The following is a 20,591-nucleotide window of genomic DNA, read 5'->3' on the forward strand; positions in this document are numbered from 1 at the left end:
TTTGTCATTTAAGGTAAGAGTCAACTGATTTTTTTTTTTTTCCTCTTTATTTTCAGTAGGTTCCTCTGCTTCTTTGCATGACTGATAATCTTTGGATGCCAGATGTCATGAATTTTACCTTCTTGGGTGCTTGATATTTGTATTTTCCTAAAAGCTTTGTTCTGAAAGATCATTATTTGGGGGTGGTTTGATAGCTCAACCAGTAAAGAATCCACATGCAATGCAGGAGATGCGAGTTCAATCCCTGGGTCAGGAAGATCCCCTGGAGAAGGAAATGGCAACCCAGTCCAGTATTCTTGCCTGAAAAATCCAATAGACAGAGGAGCCCGACGGGCCACAGTCCAAAGAGATGCAAAGAGTCGGACACAACTGAGTGACTAAGCACGTTTGATCCTTTCAGGTCTTTCTTTTACAATTTGTTGGATTGAGAAGTCTCAGTTTAGGGCTAGTTATGCCCTTCTGCTGAGGCAAGGCCTTCAGGAGGACTTGCTGCAGTGCCCTGAACTAGGAGTCACTCCGTTCTGGCTTGTGGGAAGGCACCCTGTCCCAGCTTTGGGTCCTTACCTCTCAGGTGCGGTTCAGGTCAGTGCCAAGTCCTCAATACGGACCCTCTGCAGATCTATGGGGTTGTTGGTGCAGCTTTCTTCTCTTTGGTCCTGTGACCTCTAGTTGACTTGGTTCCTTCAGACCTTCAGCTCTCTGTCTTCGATTCAAGGAGCCCCCTTCCCCGACAGGCTCTGCTTCACCTCCCTGCCCAGGGTCTAGTGCCTCTCTGCAGGCAGGAACCTGGAGCATATGTCGGTCTCACTCACTCGAACATTTTCCTTGTATCACAGGTATACAATGGGAGGGTAAAACTGATCACTATCACTCCATCTTGATCAGAGGTGGAAGTCTTTGCCGCACCTTTTTTGTTTTTCCTTCAGCTTTCCTCTCCTTTGTCTATAAACTTTGTCCAAAAGCTAGCCCTCGTGCTTACATCTCCAGCAACCTAGATTTAGCCAAATGTTTAAAGTCAGGATTTTCTTTGCCTTTATGCTGTAATGTTCATTACTTTGTATCACTGTTTGTCTTTGGTTAAAACACAATTATTTTGAAGTTTGCATACATGTGTAAAAATGGGCTTACTTGAAGGTGGGAGCACAGCTCAGGTCTTCTTCCAAACAGTTGTGTGATCTTCGGTACAGAACTTCTGGACCACAATTTCCTCATCTGTAAGACTAATCAAAAAATTCTGTCATTTGGTTTTGAATTGTGTGCTTACTTGTGTATATATATCTGTGTGTCAGTTCAGTTCGGTCGCTCAGTCGTGTCCGACTCTTTGCAACCCCATGAATTGCAGCTCGCCAGGCCTCCCTGTCCATCACCAGCTCCCGGAGTTCACTCAAACTCATGTGCATTGAGTCGGTGATGCCATCCAGCCATTTCATCCTCTGTCATCCCCTTCTCCTCCTGCCCCCAATCCCTCCCAGCATCAGAGTCTTTTCCAGTGAGTCAACTCTTCACATGAGGTGGCCAAAGTATTGGAGTTTCAGCCTCAGCATCAGTCCTTCCAATGAACACCCAGGGCTGATCTCCTTTAGGATGGACTGGTTGGATCTCCTTGCAGTCCAAGGGACTCTCAAGAGTCTTCTCCAACACCACAGTTCAAAAGCATCAATTCTTCAGCGCTCAGCCTTCTTCACAGTCCAAGTCTCCCATCCATATATGACCACTGGAAAAACCATAGCCTTGACTAGATGGACCTTTGTTGGCAAAGTAATATCTCTGCTTTTTAATATGCTGTCTAGGTTGGTCATAACTTTTCTTCCAAGGAATAAGCGTGTTTTAATTTCATGGCTGTAATCACCATCTGCAGTGATTTTGGAGCCTCCCCCAAAATAAAGTCTGACACTATTTCCACTGTTTCCCCATCTATTTCCCATGAAGTGATGGGACCAGATGCCATGATCTTCGTTTTCTGAATGTCGAGCTTTAAACCAACTTTTTCACTCTCCTCTTTCACTTTCATCAAGAGGCTTTTGAGTTCCTCTTCACTTTCTGGCATAAGGGTGGTGTCATCTGCATATCTGAGGTTATTGATATTTCTCCCGGCAATCTTGATTCCAGCTTGTGCTTCTTCCAGCCCAACGTTTCTCATGATGTACTCTGCATATAAGTTAAATAAACAGGGTGACAATATACAGCCTTGACATACTCCTTTTCCTATTTGGAACCAGTCTGTTGTTCCATGTCCATTTCTAACTGTTGCTTCCTGACCTGCGTGTATATAGATACAATTTAAAGGAGGAGGGCATGGCAACCCACTTTAGTATCCTTGCTTGGAAAATTCCATGGACAGAGGAGCCTGGCAGGCTATGGTCCATAAGGTCACAAAGAGTCGGACATGGCTAAAGCAACTGAGCACAGCACGTACAATTTAAAAAAAAACCTTTTTGATCTCACTGCATGCTTTGTGGGTTCTTAGTTCCCTGACCAGGGATTGAACCTGTGTCCCCACATTGGAAGCAGGGGTCTTAACCACTGGGCCTCCAGGGAAGCCCCTACAATTTTTTTTTTTTTTAATAATTTATTGGGCTTCCCTGGTGGCTCAGTGGTAAAGAATCCGCCTGCCAGTGCAGGAGACACGAGTTCGTTCCTTGGTCTGGGACCACCCCGCATGCCTCGGAGCAGCTAAGCCCGTGAGCTACAACTCCTAAGCCTATGCTCCGGAGCACGCGCCACAGTTGCTGAAGCTGGCGGGCCAGGGAGCCTGTGCTCCGCAGCAAGAGGAGCCCCCGCAATGGCCTGTGCACCACAGCTCTTAAGGAGTCCCTGCTCTCCAAAACTGGAGCAAGGCCTCAGGCAGCTGGGCTCCTCTAGTTGGGGTGCACGGGCTTCTCACTGCGGAGGCTTCTCTTGTCGCAGAGCATGAACTCCAGGGCACAAGGGCTTGAGTAACTGCCGCACGTGGGCCCGGTCGTTGCGGCTCCTGGGTTCCAGAGCGCAGGCTCAGTAGTTGTGGTGCAGGCTTAGTTGCTCTGTGGCGTCTCCCCAGCCCAGGGATCTAACGCGTGTCCCCTGCATTGGCGGGCAGATTCTTTACCACTGAGCCACCAGGAAGCCCTACAATTTCAGCTGTATCTTTTCAGCTATTTGTTTCAGAAAACAACTCCGCATAACTTACGACAATCAGGAAATGTGTGCAAGAGATGGTAGAATCCATTTCATTTCCTATTCCTGTTACCTTTTTGGGTTTTACCATTTTTCAAAGAGAACATATTTTACTGGCTCCTGGAAAAAGTAGTCTAATTACAAACCCATTGATATTAGGTTTCTAGAAAGTTTTAATTTCCTACATAAACCTCTGAGCCTCACAATGGTTCTATTTAAAAAGGCAAGATGATATTGCAGAATGTTTCTTTCAGAAAAGCTAAGACTTCAGCCTCCCTTAACGTGTGGCAAAACACTAATGACTTTATTTCTGTGATGGACGACTTTTATGTATTTGTCAACTGACTGCTGTTTATTACGGACTTCCCATGGTTGGTCATGGGCTTGAAGAGAGAAACTGAGGAAAGGGAGGCGTTCTCTGCCCTGGAAGAGCGCCAGTGGCGTGCCGGCGGGGGGGCGGTGGGGGCACAGGGAGGAGGGAGAAGTTTGCTCTCTACCTGCAAATCCTGGGAGCCTTAGAGATGGGGGCGGGATGGGGGACTTCTGGGAGGATCTCGGATGGAGGTGGCAAGGGCGCCAGGGAGGGGCGTGTCCAGACGTGCAACTGTGAAGTTCCTGAAACTGAGGGTCTCTGCCATGGCGTGGGACCAGAGCAGGGCATGGGGCGAGGGTAGAGGCCGAGGCTGTAGAAGGGCCTCTGTGATGGGCCGTGCATTGCGCCAGGGTCTGACGATAGGAGTATTAGTCTAGGAATGGTGGTACGGAATCCTGGGTCCCTTCAGAAGTGAACTGAAAGTCGCTCAGTCCTGTTCAACTCTTTGTGACCCCATGGACTATATAGTCCATGGAATTCTCCAGGCCAGAACACTGGAGTGGGTAGCCATTCCCTTCTCCAGGGATCTTCCCAACCCAGGGATTGAACCCAGGTCTCCCGCACTGCAGGCGGATTCTTTACCAGCTGAGCCACCAGGGAAGCCCAGGTCCCTTCGGAGGGGGTGGGAAAATTGCCTGGGAAGGTAACTGGAGGCTAGGAGCTCCTGCAGAGGACTCCTCGTCGCTGGGGAAGGGGAGAGAGTGTTGCCTGGAGTGGGGGCCAGGGGGCTGGTTCCTGCGAAACTGCTTGGGCCTTCTGGGTTGGGACCCTCCAGGTGAAGGATCCCCGTGCTAGTGCAGCAGAGATACTGGGCAGAGGAAGCCGGAGCAACGTCTGGGCAGGCTGTGTTTGTGGTGGGGTGGCCGCAGGCATGCAGACAGGGCTAAAACTGAGGGCGAGGTGCCTGACCCAGAGAGGAAGGCTGGCCAGCGCCCCTGAACCCCGCTGACCCCCACGAGGGACCCAGGCATGTGTGGGACCCCAAGAAGGACCTCAGTGGCGGTGGGTCACCCTGGGGGCAGGGAGGGCGGCAGGCTTTCAAGGGATTATAGGAACGGGAACGGAAGTGAGCCCAAATTGGCCGGTTAGGCAGGGACCAGAGGCTTTGGCAGAGACCAATCCCGAACATATTAAGAACTTGGGAAAAGAGCAAGAATTGGTTTCCTGCCAAGATAAATGGCACAAAGCCCATGCGTGTTTTCACAGCTTGTAGGGTCCTTGAAATCTTGATTATGAGTCTCAGAGAGAAACAGAATTGAGCTCGGAAAGCATACACATTTTGGTCACTGAACTTAGTAGCCAAGGGGACTGTATACTGAAACTGATCATAAAGGATTGAGTAGTTCAGAACGATGACCCTGAATCGCCACCTCTTAAAGGCTGAGTTTCTCAGATCTTGTTTGAGAAATTAAGGAATCATAAGCGTTAGACATCCAGCCAAAAGAACACATCTTCTGCATCCAGAAAGCTTGGTTACCTGTGTCGGTGTATTTTTGGAGAGTTCCTACGGCCACGGCTCCACTCTGTTTGGAGAGCTCTCAGTGTTTTTAGATGTTTGTGTCTGCTATGGTCAGGATTTAGTAATTGAACTTATTTCCACAACAAAATTACAAAAGAACCCCCAAACCAGATGTTCGTAATTAACGTAGATTTTCACACAAACCCACTGTCCTGTCTCCCATGCCCCAGGCCTGTTTTTCAGTCCTGTGGATTCAGTTAACCTCTTTCTGAACTGTGTGCTGAAGAAGCAGGGTTTTAAAACAAACCCAGAGGCCAGAGCCTCTGCGAACGTTTACATTTTTTTTAATTTAAAAAAGGTTTTTTTGTTTGAAAGAATATGCTGAGCCCTGGAAGCCTCAGAGCAACCTAGAGAGGTTATTTGGGAGCACTCCCCTCATTTCCCGCTCAAGTGTTCACGTGTTTACACAAGTTGGGCGCTTGGAAGGCACAGCAGCCCGGCCTGCGGTGCTGCCTCGGCCCAGGGCCGCTCTGGCTGGGTGAGAGGGACCCAGGGGTCAGGAATTGCTGGCCTCAGAACGCAAACAGCCGCAGCTAGGAAGCAAGCATGTAGCGCAGAGGGCATACACTATTCCTGGAAGCCTGTCCCAAGCCCTCAGCCAGAGATCACCCACTTCATACGCTGTTCCTGCACGCCGGTCATCTCTTTCCTCTGCTCAGGGTGAACCACATAGTGAGAAGCCAGTGCCAGGAGGAGCCTGGAGAAGCAGATCCAGGCGCGGTAGCTGGTGGCTGCCTCCCAGGGCCTTGCTCTGTTACAACTCTCCTTACAGAAATGAAGCTGCCCGGAGTCTGAAGCCTTCGTAAATGGAAGTGTGTTTAGTGTCTTCCTGTTGTAGCGCCAGAGGACGTAATCCACTGATGTATGCATACAGTTTAAGAGATCATGTGCTAGAAGGGGTGAGCCTTGGGTAGCAAGACAATGGATTTGAAAAGAAACTCCCTTCCTGGCAATACAGAGTATGCAATGTCTTGCATTTGAGAGGGAACGAAAAAGAGATGGTCCTATACTGTGAGAATTTCTGGAAGAGTGTGACTACAGAAACAGTAGTTAAGAGTTGGAAGGGACACAGTGGTTCTTTTCCATATTTTCCAGAGATTAAAACATGTCCCTAATGTCCATGATTACAATATTTGTGAGGAGAGAGGAGAAATTGAGACTGCTCTGGCTAGGGTAACCACCTTCCACAACTTCACCAGGCCCAAGTGTGGGTGGAGCCCTTGGACGTGGGGCCAAGAGGGGTCCTGGTGTTGGGAGTCAGCCAGGGGTCCTCTGAAGAGTGGGCGCTTGGCCAGAGCCCCTCCAGAGCCAGCTTCCCGAAGGCCTGTGGCCAGAGCTTGCCAAGCAGATAGCAGAGGTGCCATGCAGGCCCAGAGAAGCATCAAGGCCCGCGGTCACCTTGGTGCGGCCTGGGGGCAGGACTGGAGAGGAGGGGCTGGGCTGGAGCAGCCGGGCGGCCGCATGGCATGGGCGCTGCCTTCCTCTGAGTTTCAGACCTTGGCAGTGGTCGGGAGGGGAGTGACTTGATCCGTGCCTGCTTTCGCAGTGCTAATGGGTGTTGTGCCAGAAGGCTTTCCTTTTACTGAGACCCCGAGTACCGGAAATAAATGCCATGAGAAGCAGCGTTAGGGTGAAATATTCATGATATTCTGCTCTATCTCAAGTCTTTTGGGTAATGTTGATTACAGGCCATCATGCCCCGCTAAGAACACTTGCAAGACACCATTCTGCCTCAATATGTGTGCCCCTGCGGTGAGACCTTAGAAGGTAATCCCCAGTAACACCGGAGGATAGGTGGACTCGCTTCCGCTTTAGGCACTTGACAGGCGTGATTCTTTGTAATCACTAGTGACCCCCTGAGGTAGGCGTTATCCTCTTTTTATACAAGAAAAAAATATACAGCCCTTCAGTTCAGTCGCTCAGTCTCTCTGTGACCCCATGAATCGCAGCACGCCAGGCCTCCCTGTTCATCACCATCTTCCGGAGTTCACTCAAACTCATGTCCATCGAGTCGGTGATGCCATCCAGCCCTCTCATCCTCTGTTGTCCCCTTCTCCTCCTGCCCCCAATCCCTCCCAGCATCAGAGTCTTTTCCAATGAGTCAGCTCTTCGCATGAGGTGGCCAAAGTACTGGAGTTTCAGCTTCAGCATCATTCCTTCCAGAGAACACCCAGGACTGATCTCCTTTAGGATGGACTGGTTGGATCTCCTTGCAGTCCAAGGGACTCTCAAGAGTCTGTCCAATACCACAGTTCAAAAGCATCAATTCTTTGGCGCTCAGCTTTCTTCACAGTCCAACTCTCACATCCATACATAACCACAGGAAAAACCATAGCCTTGACTAGACGGACCTTTGTTGGCAAAGTAACTTAGGTTTAAATGAGGCTCCAAGCCGAGAGGAGGCTGGAGGTAGAAGGGAAAGGAGTGTGTGTGTGTGTGTGTGGGGGGGGCGGTGGTGATGGGGGAGTGGGCTGCTGTGATGAAGGTCTCGAGCCACTGTGCAAGGCCAGTGTGCTTTCAGGTCTGAAATATGGAGAATGTGCAGTCACTTTCTCTGTCCGCAGGGCAGATGTTAACAGGTTTAGTGATGTGACTGCTGCCTTCTCAGCTAATCTTCTGCTGGCAGCCCAGCCCTGGGAAAAGCGCAGACACAGATGAGCCTCTCTGGGGATCAGGCTAACCTCACCTGATAGTTATGCCAAGGAGCGGACCTTGGACCCAGGCTGCAGGCCAGCATCAGCGCCCCAAGTCAGGAGCTCTGATGTATCTGAGATTGTAGCCTTTCCCCGTGAATTCCAGGCTTGGTGGGAAGGGGCTTGGGTTGGCACATCTCCATCCCCCAGACCCCGTCTTCAGCAGGTCAGAGCTGCTGGTGGGGTCTGCCGCAGCGTCCAGGGCCTCTGTGAGACGCGGTTATGAGAGACCCTCCCTGAGATGGAAGGACATTCGACTGGGCTGTGGAATCCTGGGGGCTTGGGGGGCCCTCTGAACGTAGCAGTGGCTTGGGAGCTGGACATCCTGTTTCAGCACCAGCTCTCAGTCTCCTTAGAGAGCGTCACCCCTTCCTTTGTCGGGTGGGTTGACCTACCACCAGTTCCTGAGAATGAAACCCCTGAATTTCTCCTATCTCCACAGTGGTCCCTGAACTGGGGCCAAGTTCTTTGCTAAGCACACTCACAGGGGCCAAGCTTGCTTTGTCCCTCTCTCGCCTGGAGCCCAGAGCCCACCCTCCTGAAGCTCAGGGTTCTCCTGCACCTCATGGGAGTCCTCCAGGGGCCCTCACTCCTTAAATCCAAGAAGTCACATGTGCCTACTGTCTCCAGTAAGGGAGAGGATAGTGTTTTTTTTTCCCCCTTGACTGCAAGGTATCATCCCCTTTAAGAGATTCATCTGTTTTCCCTCCCTGCCCTCTCCCCAGCTGTGCACTGCAGAGCCGTTGGTCCACGGCACCCTCTCTTGTCAGCCACTTGGTGACCAGGACCCTGTTCTCAGGAAAGAGCCAAGGACCTTACTTATCCTCAGAATCTGGAAGGTTCTAACCTGCAGATGTTTTGAGATAAATAAGAACTACTGTGTGCTTCCCAGTGGCTCAGACCATAAACATTCTGCCTGCGACGCAGGAGACCTGGGTTTGATCCCTGGGTTGGGACAGTCCCCTGAAGGAGGGCATGGCAACCCACTCTAGTATTCTTGCCTGGAGACTCCCATAGACAGAGGAGCCTGGCGGGCTGCTGTTCGTGAGGGAGTCGGACACAACTGAGCGACGAAGTCCAGCACACAAGAACTATTTATATTTACAATATTGTTTCTTTAGGAGGAAGTGTCTTCTGACGTAGGTTTCTGAGTTGCAGAGTACCCCTGTTGATGGCCACAGCAAACATCTCCTTTGATAACTTCACATAATCTGCTGTCTTTTCTGAGTTTAATTTGTAAGAGCAGGCCAGTTGGGTTCTGCTAGTTTGATTCAGAAATAAGGTAGGAGTACTTTAGTCTGGCCTTTATTTCTTGTTCAGTCGCTCAGTCATGTCTGACTCTTTGCAGCCCCATGGACTTGCAGCATGCCAGGCTTCCCTGTCCTTCACCATCTCCCAGAGGTTGCTCAAACTCACGTCCATTGAATCAGTGATGCCATCCAAACATCAGAAAATTAAAACCATATGCCTGACATGTAGTGGCATGGTTAAAAAAAAAATCGGCCAGTGTCAGTTCAGAGGCCCAGAAGGTAGAGGTCTCACAGCATTTGTAGGACGAGAAAGAGCCAGTCTGCATGCAGGATTCCCTCTGAACCAGCAGCAGTGCCTCAGTAAGTGTGTCCAGATACAATTCCAGGAGGAGAGTTCTCCCAGCGCTGTGCAGTACCACTTGCTGCAGTAATCGAATTGTTTGCAATTCCCAGTTAGGAACTTGGGAACTGAAACTTTTATTTAATTTTAAATCCAGGAAGTCACACCTGCCTAGTGTCTCCAATAAAGGAGAGGATTTCCCCCCCCCCCCCCCCCCCCCATTTACTGGAAGGTCTCATTGTCCCCTTTCTGAGATCCATCAGTTTTCCCTGCTCTCTTCTGAATCTTAAAAGTTTTTCACCAAGGCCTCTTATCTTAATCTTGGCCTGGGAAGAATTTGTTTTGGTAGTGATTCAAGGAAGTCACTTTACTTAATCATATAAGAAATTCGTCATTTTACGCAGTGTTATCTTTGAGATTAATGTATTATAAATAAAGAACCTCTTGCTTTGTTAGCTGAAGTCCAGGTCTAGGACACGCCAGCGGAAGACCAGGCCAAGGTCACTTTATTTTGTGTAAACTTCCCTGACGAGCACCCTGTGTCATCCTGTGGTATGAAACGGCATTTCATAGTAGGGGAGAAGTCAAAATATAACAGATATTCTAAGAGTTTGCTGTAAAATTATTTGTTTTTGGCCCGTGTGTTTCTTTTTTGTTTTTTCCTATTGAAGTATAGTTGATTTACAATGTTGTGTTTTGGGTGTACACCAGAGTGGTTCAGTTATATGTACACATATATATACACATACATACCTGTATGTATTTTTTTTTTTTTTCAGATTCTTTTCCCTTAGAGGTTATCACAAAATACTGAGTATAGTTCCCTGATGTAACTTTAGAGTGAGCTGCTGCTGCTGCTGCTAAATCGCTTCAGTCGCGTCCGACTCTGTGCGACCCCATAGACGGCAGCCCACTAGGCTCCCCCGTCCCTGGGATTCTCCAGGCAAGAACACTGGAGTGGGTTGCCATTTCCTTCTCCAGTGCATGAAAGTGAAAAGTGGAAGTGAAGTCGCTCAGTGTGTCCGACTCTTTGCTACCCCATGGACTGCAGCCCACCAGGCTCCTCCGTCCATGGGATTTTCCAGGCAAGAGTACTGGAGTAGGGTGCCATTGCCTTCTCTGAGAGTGAGCTACTAAAACGTTTCCTTTTGGGAAAAACAGGGCAGTTTTTAAAAGAACGTCTCTACAGTTACAGTCTAAAATATCACCATGTACAGGTGGTTGCTGGACTTGCGGCGGTCAGCTCAAGTCCATCCACTGTTTCAAGCGCAGCTGTTCAGATCTTGCCGCGCAGGTCTTCGCTGTTTCATTGCAGGTAATTCTGAAACCAAGTAGCATCGCTGTGGCGGGCACATCCTTGGGTGTTCCAGGCTTGGGTGTCACGCTCAGTATGGAAATGGGTGCCATCCAGCTGGATGGTCGAAAGTGCTCAAAGACATTGGTCATTAATATTTGCTGTGTGAGGGCACCGTCTTCCGGGCAGAGGACAGGGCCTCTCACTTTAAAGCAGTTTATGATCTCGAGGCGGGGCTATGTGACATGGTCCCCTGGGGGTGCGGGCTCAGTTTATCTGTATCTCTGGGCAGCCAGCCAGGTGATTACACTGCAGTCAGGGTAGTTGTTAGCTGGAGGGCTGTATTTATGAGGACCCCCCTCCTTTGCCTGGCCAACCCCTTGCCCCAGGAAGCTTTCTGATCCCCCAGGTGGAACCAGACCCTCCTGTTAAAACAGGCCCAGCTCTGATGGTCATCCTGAGCTGCCGCCCAAACCGTTTGGCTCGCTTGGGTTATTGACTGTCATTCCAGGCCCTGCGTGAGCTTGAGAGCAGGAGTCGTCCGCCTGGCTCTGCACCTGCATTGCTCCCAGCACTTGCAGAAGATAGGACCTGAGTCAAAGGACTTGGAGGGGGGGCTGCAGGACGCTGCGTTTCGGCGCTCGTGGGTCATCAGCCACTTAGAGCCTGATCGCAGGATGGCTTCGGGCTTGTTCAGGAGATCAGTGTAAGGAGAAAACCAGGTTTCTTAGAAACAACAAGTGGTTCCAGTAGGAATCAAGAGTACTCCCAGCCTGGGCAGGTGAACGGGAGGAGCTGGCCCTAAATCCTGAATTGTGAATGTCAGTAATGTGGCTGCAGCCCACTCCTCCAGGGCTAAGTGCCCCCACCCTGCCCTCCTCGGCCTGACCTCCTGGGCACAGGTGTATAGCGGTGGAGTCCTTCTCCCAGTGCCTGGGAAGCACTTAGGACCTCATTGTCCCCAAGGATGTGGTGATAGGTTCCCCTCTCTTGAGAGGTCAGATACACATGATCGGCTAGATACTTAGAGAGGTGGCCCAGGGACCTTCGTATAACTTTGTTTCAAAGAGATTTGAACATCCCTTTTTTCTAATGTACACAGAAATTGACAGAGGGACTTTCTCAAAGTACTGTCTCCCTAAATAGGGAATTGCCTATGGCTGATTCTGAGTCTTAATAGATCTAGATTCCGAATCAAGCACTGTTTTCATCTCTGGGAAGCAGAAATTTAAAACTTAATATTTTATAAAATGTCTAGGCTTTCCTCAAATTCTGAGCTTTCTGAAACCCTTACCTTCATGGTAGAGTATCAAAATGCCTTTTAAAAAAAAAAGGAAGAACATTTAAATTTTAAAGTAATTAGTGCTATTTAATGACTTGAATTCTAAAAATGTCAGCATTTTAATATTACGTGAACAGTACTGTTAACTTGAGCTTTAATGCCACAAGTGTCTCACTGTCTGTGTTCAGCATTGACTTACATCACCCTCCATTAAAGTTCTTTACTTTTATTGGCCTAATTTCGGGTGAACACACAGCCCCTCCTGCTTGTGCAGACCTGCGTTGGATGGCTGGAAGGCTACCGTGCCCAGGCCCTTCCTAGCAACCCTCTATCATTAGTAAACCACGTAATAGTCTTTTGAATGTGCCTTTGTCTTTGATTCAGCAGCTCAGAAATATTAGTGACTTTTATCCTAGTGGGATAACCTTTAGTCTTTGAGCAATAGAAAGTTAAAGGATTTTAACTTTATTTGTAGAAAAAGTAGTGCACATTTTAAGTAGAGTGTCTCAAAAACTAATTGGGCATTTCCGTTGGGCCTGTTCTCCTTGCATTTAAAGAGACGGCTGATGGGCACCAAGTAGTAGTGCCTTAAATTATTTGCAGGGAGTTGTAATCTGTTTGGAGAACAGATGGCTGTTTTTGCTGCTTGCAAATGATATGCTAATCGTGCAGACTTGAATTAGTCCCTCCGTTCCCATTTATAATGCTCCTGGGGTGTCTGCCTTTAGAGCCGCGTTGTGTGCCGAGCACGTAGAGAGGCACCGCACCACGCCAGCATAGATGGTATTTGAAGTTAGCAGGCAGAGGCCAGTCCTTAGAATCACGTTGTGTGCAGAAGGGCCTCGATATCCTGTTTTGTTTTCCCTTTGCTTTTGTCTTTTCCTCTCATCCTTTGTATGTAAATAGGAAGTTTAGGATGGGGGAAAAAATTCAGAAATAATTCCCTGTGGCTTTAGGTATTTTATATTGGGAACGCATTCTTCTAACGTGTCACTTTTTGTAACTGAACCAAACTCCCTTACCATTCTAGATTGGCGCCTAAAGAATGAGTTGTTTATTTGAGGGCTTGTATGAACTAGAATTGGAGATAAACATAAATATATTGGGATGGAGGAAGGGGTAAATAAGTTAACAAAAAGCTGAGAGGCTAAAGAAGCCTTTTGAGCCCTAATGCAGAAAAATGGAGGCGGTTGTAAGGGATAATTCAGAAAGCCTTAAATTTGAGTTTATAAAATGTTCAGGGAATTCTAGGCCTTCTAAACTTAGATTTTATCCCCAAGATAAGTAAATTTTATCCAAAAGTTTCTCTTCCTCTTGTAAATATTCTGTTTTTCTGTTTCACTTGCTTAATGAGATCATGGGTGATTATTTTTTAATTAAGGAGGGTTTGGTTTGTTAGCATTTTAAATGTCACCCATTTGGCTGATATTTAAAGCTCAAACTCAGTTTGAGCTTTCTGTTCTATTGCCCTACCCAAGCTTTAAACTTCTGGGCCAAGTGTGATTCTGAAAACAGGATTTCAATTATTTCAAAACCAGGAAACTAACAAAAGTAATTGCAATATAGGTTGTATAAATTCGTGCCTACGTTCTTGCTCATTTTGATAAATAGACAGCCAGTGGGAACCCAGTCAGCAGGGGAGTATCTCTTCATCTCTGTTTCCGGAAGAAGCATGTTATCTTGTTAAGAAGATAACTTCACCCCAACAGATGGTGCAAGGCAGATGTGTTGGAACCAGTGATCGAAGGAGGAGGGCTCCTTCTACCTGGGGCGGGGCAAGGACGGTGTGGGGCTCAGAATGCAGCACAGAGCAATGACCATCTGAGCTGGGCCTAAAGAGGCAAGCCAACCCATCAGTTTAGATCTCTACCTGGAACTGTGTGAGCTCCGCTTCTATGATGGAACATCAGGCCTACTTCATAAAGTGGAGGTATAATCCAGGCTGAGAGATGTGCAGCCAGTATTAGAACCTTTCCCTGCCTCACAGCTTACAACAGTTCTTTTAGAAAGCTTATTCCTATCCTTATCCAAGATTGAAATCCTCTGTGGTCCTAGCAACAAGTTGTGCTGGGCCTTGAGACCAGGCAGGCCGGGGTTCAGATCGCTGCTGACACTCACTGCCCGGGGCGGTCCGCTCAGCCTCTTTGTCCATCTGCAAAGTGGGTGATCGTGCCTACGGTGCGTGGTGGGTAAGATGAGGACCCAGAGGTTCCTAGCAGACCACTGCTCATTGTGCTTGTTTAAAGGTAAAGTTGTTTCTCATACTTAGGATATTTTCATATATCCTCCAAGACCTAACAAAGTTTCCTGTTCCATCAGGTTTTAGCTTTTCAGGAGCCCTGAATCTGTAGGTGTTACCTGAAAACTTGTAAACGTTGGGAGCAATTCCAGATTCTGCAGCCTGCAGCTTCCTGGTGTTTGAACACTGAGTGATTGTACAGGTGCAGATCTCACGTTTCTGGTTCATGTACGTAAATCAAGCCATCTTACTCATTTTTTTTTGAACTTAAAAAATTCGTAATAGAGAAGCAAGAGTAGGGACTTGAACTCATCAATAAGACAGCTGTCACGATCTGCTCAGGCTGCTGTAACAGATAACACAGACTGGGTGGCTTAAGCAACAGACATTTATTTCCCACAGTTCTGGAGGTCAGACAGTCCGGAGTCAAAAATGCTGATAGTTTTGGTTCTGGGTGAGGGCCCTCTTCTGGCTTATAGTTGGACGCCTTCTCGCTTTGTCCTCGCATAGGGGAGAGAACTCATCTTCCTCATCTCTTCTTGAGGGTCACAAGTCCCATCAAAAGGCCCCACTTTCCTGACCTAGGTACACTCCCACCCCCACAAGGCCTCACTTCGAAATGCAGTCACATTGGGGTGAAGGGCTTCAACATATGGTTGGAGGTTCGGGACACCAACATTCAGTCCATACAGCAACTAATAAAAGTTTATTTTTTGTTCTCATTTAAGCCTGTTGTCAAGCTGTTTCCCTATGATTACTAACATTTTTTCCCTTTTGTATTTTTTAGCTGAAGGGCCAAACAGTCTCTTGGAAGTCTCTGATAGGGATGTCTGACTCAAGCACCTTGCAAGGCTGGGGAGGCGGGTCCATGTGAATTAGGCTCAGGCCAGAGCCCCCCTCCAGGGGGAGCAGCCCACCCCCACCTCCCCCGACCCCCGCCCCAGGCCTGCTGGTGGGCTTCCGGGCTTTGGTTTGTTTTTAAGGCTGGATCTGGATTTACATGCAGAAGGTCAGGTGGATAAGGCAGATAATAGGTGCATTGTTGCTTGCCTCTTTTATGATAAGCCAGACGAGGTAATTCTGGAGAGCCGGCTGCCTTGTGGCACAGGTCTGGGGCCTTGCGCAAAGGGTGCTCTCACATGTTTCCCCGAACAATCCAGCTCCAATCTTTTCACTTATATATGGATGCTGTGTGTCTTATTTTAACCGTAAATAGTGGTTCACAACCTTCAGGATTAATCCCAGCTCTCATGACTTAAAGCACACAATTTCAGGAAAAACAAAAGCAGGTTCTATTTATACTCAGCCCAGAAAAGTCTTACTCTGGTATTTCACTCTTGATTTTTATCAGAATTCCACCAGGTATTGTTATAAATGCGCTAGCGCACCTTGAATTGTAAATTCTGTGTCAGTTCAGAGTGGGGAAATAGCCTTAATTTACTCTTGAGAAACCAAAACAAAATTGCCGAGCGTCTTGCCTGGCAGACCAGTGGCAAAGAGTCCGTGCTCCCAAGCAGGGGGGCCAGGGTTCGATCCCTGATCAGGGAGCTAGATCCCACATGTCCCAACTAAAGATCCCGCCTGCCACAACTAACACCCGGTGCAGCCAAATAACTAATAAAAAAATTAAAGTAATGAAGAAACGTATACTTTTTAAAAAAGAAATTGCCACAACTCTGATGCTAACACTTCCATATCGATGTGTTTGATTATGATTTAACGGTCCACTAGCAGGGCTTATAGTGGGATGATTAAGTAACCTACCAGTGAGGAAGGGTCATCTACCTTGATGAGTACGCCCAGGTAACCCCTTTCATAAATTTATAGTAAGCCCACTGAGGAAATACATTGTAAAACGCGACTGCTTCTTGGAGCCGCAATTTACAGAATCTTATTTTCAAAACTTCTCTCTCGAAGTACTGTTTGTCAGAGTGGGCGTGTTGACCTTTCTAGAAGGGACTACGTAAAACAGGAGAAGACAGACGTGAGTGAGAGCTCTGGTCCTCCTGCCAGACCACTGTTGGCCGCTCTCTCTGGGTTTCGAGTCATACAAGCACCGTCATGTGAGCCAGGGTGACTCCTCAGCTCCCTGTGACCCTTCCCAACCTCCCTGCTTCTCTCTCTCCTGAAGGTCGCATCAAGCTCGAGTCTGGATGGAGGAATGTTCATCTTTCTCTCCTTTATTCTCAATAGGTGGAGTACATGTTGGTGTCTTTTGATCATGAAAAGAAAAAAGCCCAACTGGTCCTGTCTGGAGAGGAACTTCTTGAAACTCTGCAAGAAAAGGGGGAAAGGACGAACCCAAAGTAAGCTGATGGACTGGGGCTTTGTTTTCCAGTTTCTGAAACTGTTAGGACCACCGGCGTGACATCTTTCCTCCCACGTACAGGAGACCAGGGAGCCCAGCAGTTTAGGGCTCAGGCTCTGGTTCCCAGTTTCCTGGGTTCAAATCCTGCTCCCTCTACTCAATAGCTGGGCACCCTTAGGTGAGGGGTTTCGCTTCTCTGTGCCTCAGTTTCCTCTTCTGTAAATCACGGGTGCCTCTTAGGGTGCTTACACTCTAAATACATTAGTGAGAGCTTGGAAGAGTAAATGCCACATAAAGTCTGTTTACTATTTAAATATTTAAAAAAAAAAAAATTGGCAATGTGTTCCCAAGATCACAAACCATGGTGCCAGAGAAAACGTGCAGATGGATTTTGTTTGGCTGGAAAGATGTTTTTTAAAAAATATTTCTTTATTTCAGTAGACAGAGGTGAAGAGGGCATGTTCACTTTTCTGCCCACTAAATTTTGGGAGGCTGGGTTTGCGTTTGGAGCCCAGCGTTAAACTGAAGGAGCCTTCAGCCCTCACGCCCTTCCCCGCAGAGTGGACGGGCTTGTTTGTCTTGGACAGTGCGTGCCCTGCGTGCGGCTCAGTTATTTATAAATATTTTGGACCCAGCACTTGTAACCCTTACACAGTCAAAGAGCTATGGAAGATTAACAGGCTCTGGGAACCGTAAAGCATTCTTGGCTTCTGTATACCCAGTGGTTTCTAAATTTTTGGAAGACGCTTTTTCAAAACTGAAAAGGGAGCAGCCTGCAGCAGAAGAGTAAGAGGGACCCGAAACCTTTTCTCCCCTGCAGCCATCCGACCCTTTGGAGACCAGAATATGGGAGCTACATGATCGAGGGGACACCCGGGCAGCCGTATGGTGGGACCATGTCTGAATTCAACACAGTTGAGGACAACATGAGGAAACGGCGCCAAGAGGCCACATCTCTCCTGGGGGAAAACCAGGCCCTCTGCACCATCACTTCCTTTCCCAGGTTAGTCCCTGTGTCAACGTGCGCAGCTGGCGCTCCAGAGCATCCGGTGTCCAGAGAGCAGATCACAACCTAACGCTTGACCCTGCAGCTCTCATACTGTGGATGGTTTATCCTCGTCACGCAGCATCTGACCGAATCTGTAATGTCAGAGCTGCAGGCCGAGTCACGTGCTGGCCTCCGGCGGTGGGGGCAGCGGTGGGGGACTGGGGGAGGACCCGAGGGCCACACGCTCCCCAGGCCCAGGGGAAGGAGCATTGTATAAGGAAGGGCACGCGTTGCCCGCAGATCAGATCAGCAGGTTGGCTTCAGTGCTCCTGGGACGGGCGGCGCACACAAAGAACACGGGAGCCGTCGGGTCGTGTTCGGATCACGCTGAAACAAGTTAGGATTTCTCGTCAAATCAGCTTATGGCTACAAGTTCACAAGAGTGAATATGAAGTCAGTGGGATTCTGCCCTTGGCTTAGAATGAGGTGCATAAATATCACACGGTTTTATGTAGGACCTGTACGCAAGAATGCAGTTCTACCAAATCGTAAATCTGGTTATCTTTGCGAGAGATCTCTCAGGTCGTGGCAAAGTATGCTTACCTCCCCAAAGTTCAGAAGCTCTTTGAGGATTGGTATCCAAAGCCTGGAACACGCTGAACTATTTTTATACCTTCTTTTCTTTTCCTGATAAATGTCCTCTGGGAACACAGGCATTCAGAAGTCACACCACCAGTCTTAGGACACTCAAAGGGAATTTTCTTTTTTAAAATCTCCATGGTCACATCGAAATAATCGAGGCCTTCTTGAAGCACCTCATCAAATGTTTTAGAGAAGTATCTTTTTCTCACATTATGAAGGAAGGAAGGTTGAGCGAGGAATACGTTTTATTCTAAAAATCTAATTTTTTTTTAGTTTATCTTTTATGATGGGAGGGTATTTTTGGATTTGTAAGCAAAACAAGAGTAATAATTATTGGTTTGTAAAAGCCTAACTTTAAATGCACAGGTGAGTGGTAAGGAAAGTTTTACTGGGGGATCAAGAGGGAGAAGGCTGGGCTTTTTTCAGTGTAAACGGGGATTCTCTGCTCCTAAACGGGTGCAACTGCAGGGTGGCCCTGTGGCCCCGGGCTCACGTGGCTGTTGACACGTCAATTACTCAGGCTGACGCAAACGGAAGTGCAGTTCCTTGGTCCCTGTGGCCTTGTTCGCCTGCCAGTGCTGGCCCCGCAGGGCAGGTGGAGGGTGTCTCCACCCCTGGAGGCGCCGTCGGATGGTCGGATGGGTCGTCTAGAGGGAAGGCCCTGCTGCGCGTGCAGGTCTGAGTCCCAGCCGCCCACTTCCTGCTCAGCGCGCTGGTGCTCACCTCCCTGCTCCAGCCTGACCCTGGTCAGCGGAGAGTCCCCGGCCCTCAGTCTGTCTCTCTCTGCGAGGGCTTCTCCTAAGGCTTCCGGCTCGGGGTGGATAACGCAGGCTGCTGCAGGAACGCTCCCGAGACCCCGTCACATCTGGGACTATTCCAGATGTGATGGGCAAGTTCACTGTTCTTCACAAGGTGGTTGCGGGCAACCGGTTTTATTAAAGGTGAGGCTGAAAATAAAGAAGGCACCAGCTAGTTTTGGCTCTGAGGCCAGAAATTCCCCACCCTGGAGCTGCACCCCCGCCCCCCCAGCAGCCACTCTTCCTCTGCTGGCGCTGCTCTGTGAGTCCCATGCCTGCCCCCAGCACACTCAGCAGTGATCTTAAACTTGGGAGAGCTGGTGGCGTCACTGCCCATGATGTGGAATTTGAGCTTTACGTTTACGGATGAAAGCGGAGCTTTGTTTCTGTGTTGGAATTAAAGTGCTTTTAAGTCTAGTGAGATAATAGGGTTGGATTTCAGCCTCTGGGGGAAACCCGGAGGCGAACGGGGTCACCTGTGGGGGACCTGCCTGATCTGGAGGGATTCGGGAGGTGCTGGGCAGAGGCAGGAAACAGGAGACCCTTCCCAAGGCACCCACACAGCCGGGAAGTGAGGGTGTGCAGGGCTGACAGCCGGTACAGGAGCATGCCTCAGACAGAAGCTCCTGGGGGAAATAGCTGAGGCGGCTGTGACATGTGCCCTGCAGACCCTGGGTGGATAGAGGCTTTTGATAAATTAGCCCAAGGCTGCAATCACAAGAGAAGAGCTTGGTGAGCAAGACAGGTTGCAGCGGGCTGGTTGCAAGGGGCCCGGGGTTGGCAGAACACCTGGGCCCCCCTGAACAAGGCAGTGTTGCACTTGCGAGTTTTTAATCCTTGGAGACGCATTCTATCTCTTTAGTTCTTCAATTTGTTGTAGATTAGGCTGCCCTGGGTTCACGCTGCCTGAGTTCAAACCCAGCCCGGTGGAAGGAGGAGCTTCCAAGTCCCTCTTCTTTCCCGATGAAGCCATCAACAAGCACCCGCGCTTCAGGTGAGTGCCGTGACTCAGCGCCCGGCCCGTGCCTTGGGGGTGGTGTCGTCCCCGCCCCCGCCGGGACCCTCCTGTGCGCTGCACGGCCCTTGCCACTTGTTTCCAGGCTGGATCTGCCTGTTTTCCGAGTCATCCTAAAGTTGTTCATTAGCTACAAAGTCATTTCAATCCCAGGCCATTTCAGTCTCTGTTCGGAGAAGCTTTCTTGCCGTTACTCCAATCTTTCACCTCCAGTGTCTGTGGTCTCCTCACCCTGCTCGTGTGCCTTGACTGTAGGGTGGCATGTCCAGTGCCTGTGTGTGTGATAGGCGCGGGCTGCCTTCTCCTCTGTAGGTCTGATTCCAGGGCTTCAGGCTGCTTTAGGACCCACACCGGTCTGATCTCGGCTTTGTACCTTTGGGTCTCCCCTGTCATCCTGAACCCGGGCTCCTGACCTAGAGTTAGGGACCTGTGACGGCTCAGTGTTCATTCCCTATAACACGTCCACACACCCGCTACGCATGGAATCTTTGGGGAAGAGGAAGACGCAGAAGCTTAGTTTCCAACATTAGGATTAGAGTGTGCCAAAGAGGAGATGGTCAGCTATAAGAAAAGGTAGATTATGTCCAAAGATGGCAACACCCGACAGAGGAAGGTGCTTCTGATGGCGGGGGTGGGGGGGTGGGGAGGAGGGGGGGAGGGGGAGTCAAAGGCAGGCCTCCCGAGAGCGCTGGTGTTAT

At 49.1% G+C, this 20,591-nt stretch overlaps 1 protein-coding gene across 4 annotated transcripts in view; it reads left to right on the top strand.

Annotated features, from left to right (window-relative positions):
* Window positions 1-20,591, top strand: part of GCLC (glutamate-cysteine ligase catalytic subunit) — a 45,095-nt gene that overhangs the window by 8,706 nt on the left and 15,798 nt on the right. For 3 of the 4 annotated variants that reach the window (XM_068994134.1, XM_068994135.1, XM_068994136.1), the window contains exons 2-4: window positions 16,337-16,449; window positions 17,272-17,454; window positions 19,759-19,872. In XM_068994134.1, the coding sequence (XP_068850235.1) occupies window positions 16,337-16,449; window positions 17,272-17,454; window positions 19,759-19,872 (410 nt within the window). The remainder of the gene's footprint in view (window positions 1-16,336; window positions 16,450-17,271; window positions 17,455-19,758; window positions 19,873-20,591) is intronic. The other variant, XM_068994137.1, reaches the window with a different exon arrangement.

Source organism: Capricornis sumatraensis, chromosome 22 (assembly GCF_032405125.1).
Source record: "Capricornis sumatraensis isolate serow.1 chromosome 22, serow.2, whole genome shotgun sequence".
Taxonomy (NCBI): Eukaryota; Metazoa; Chordata; class Mammalia; order Artiodactyla; family Bovidae; genus Capricornis; species Capricornis sumatraensis.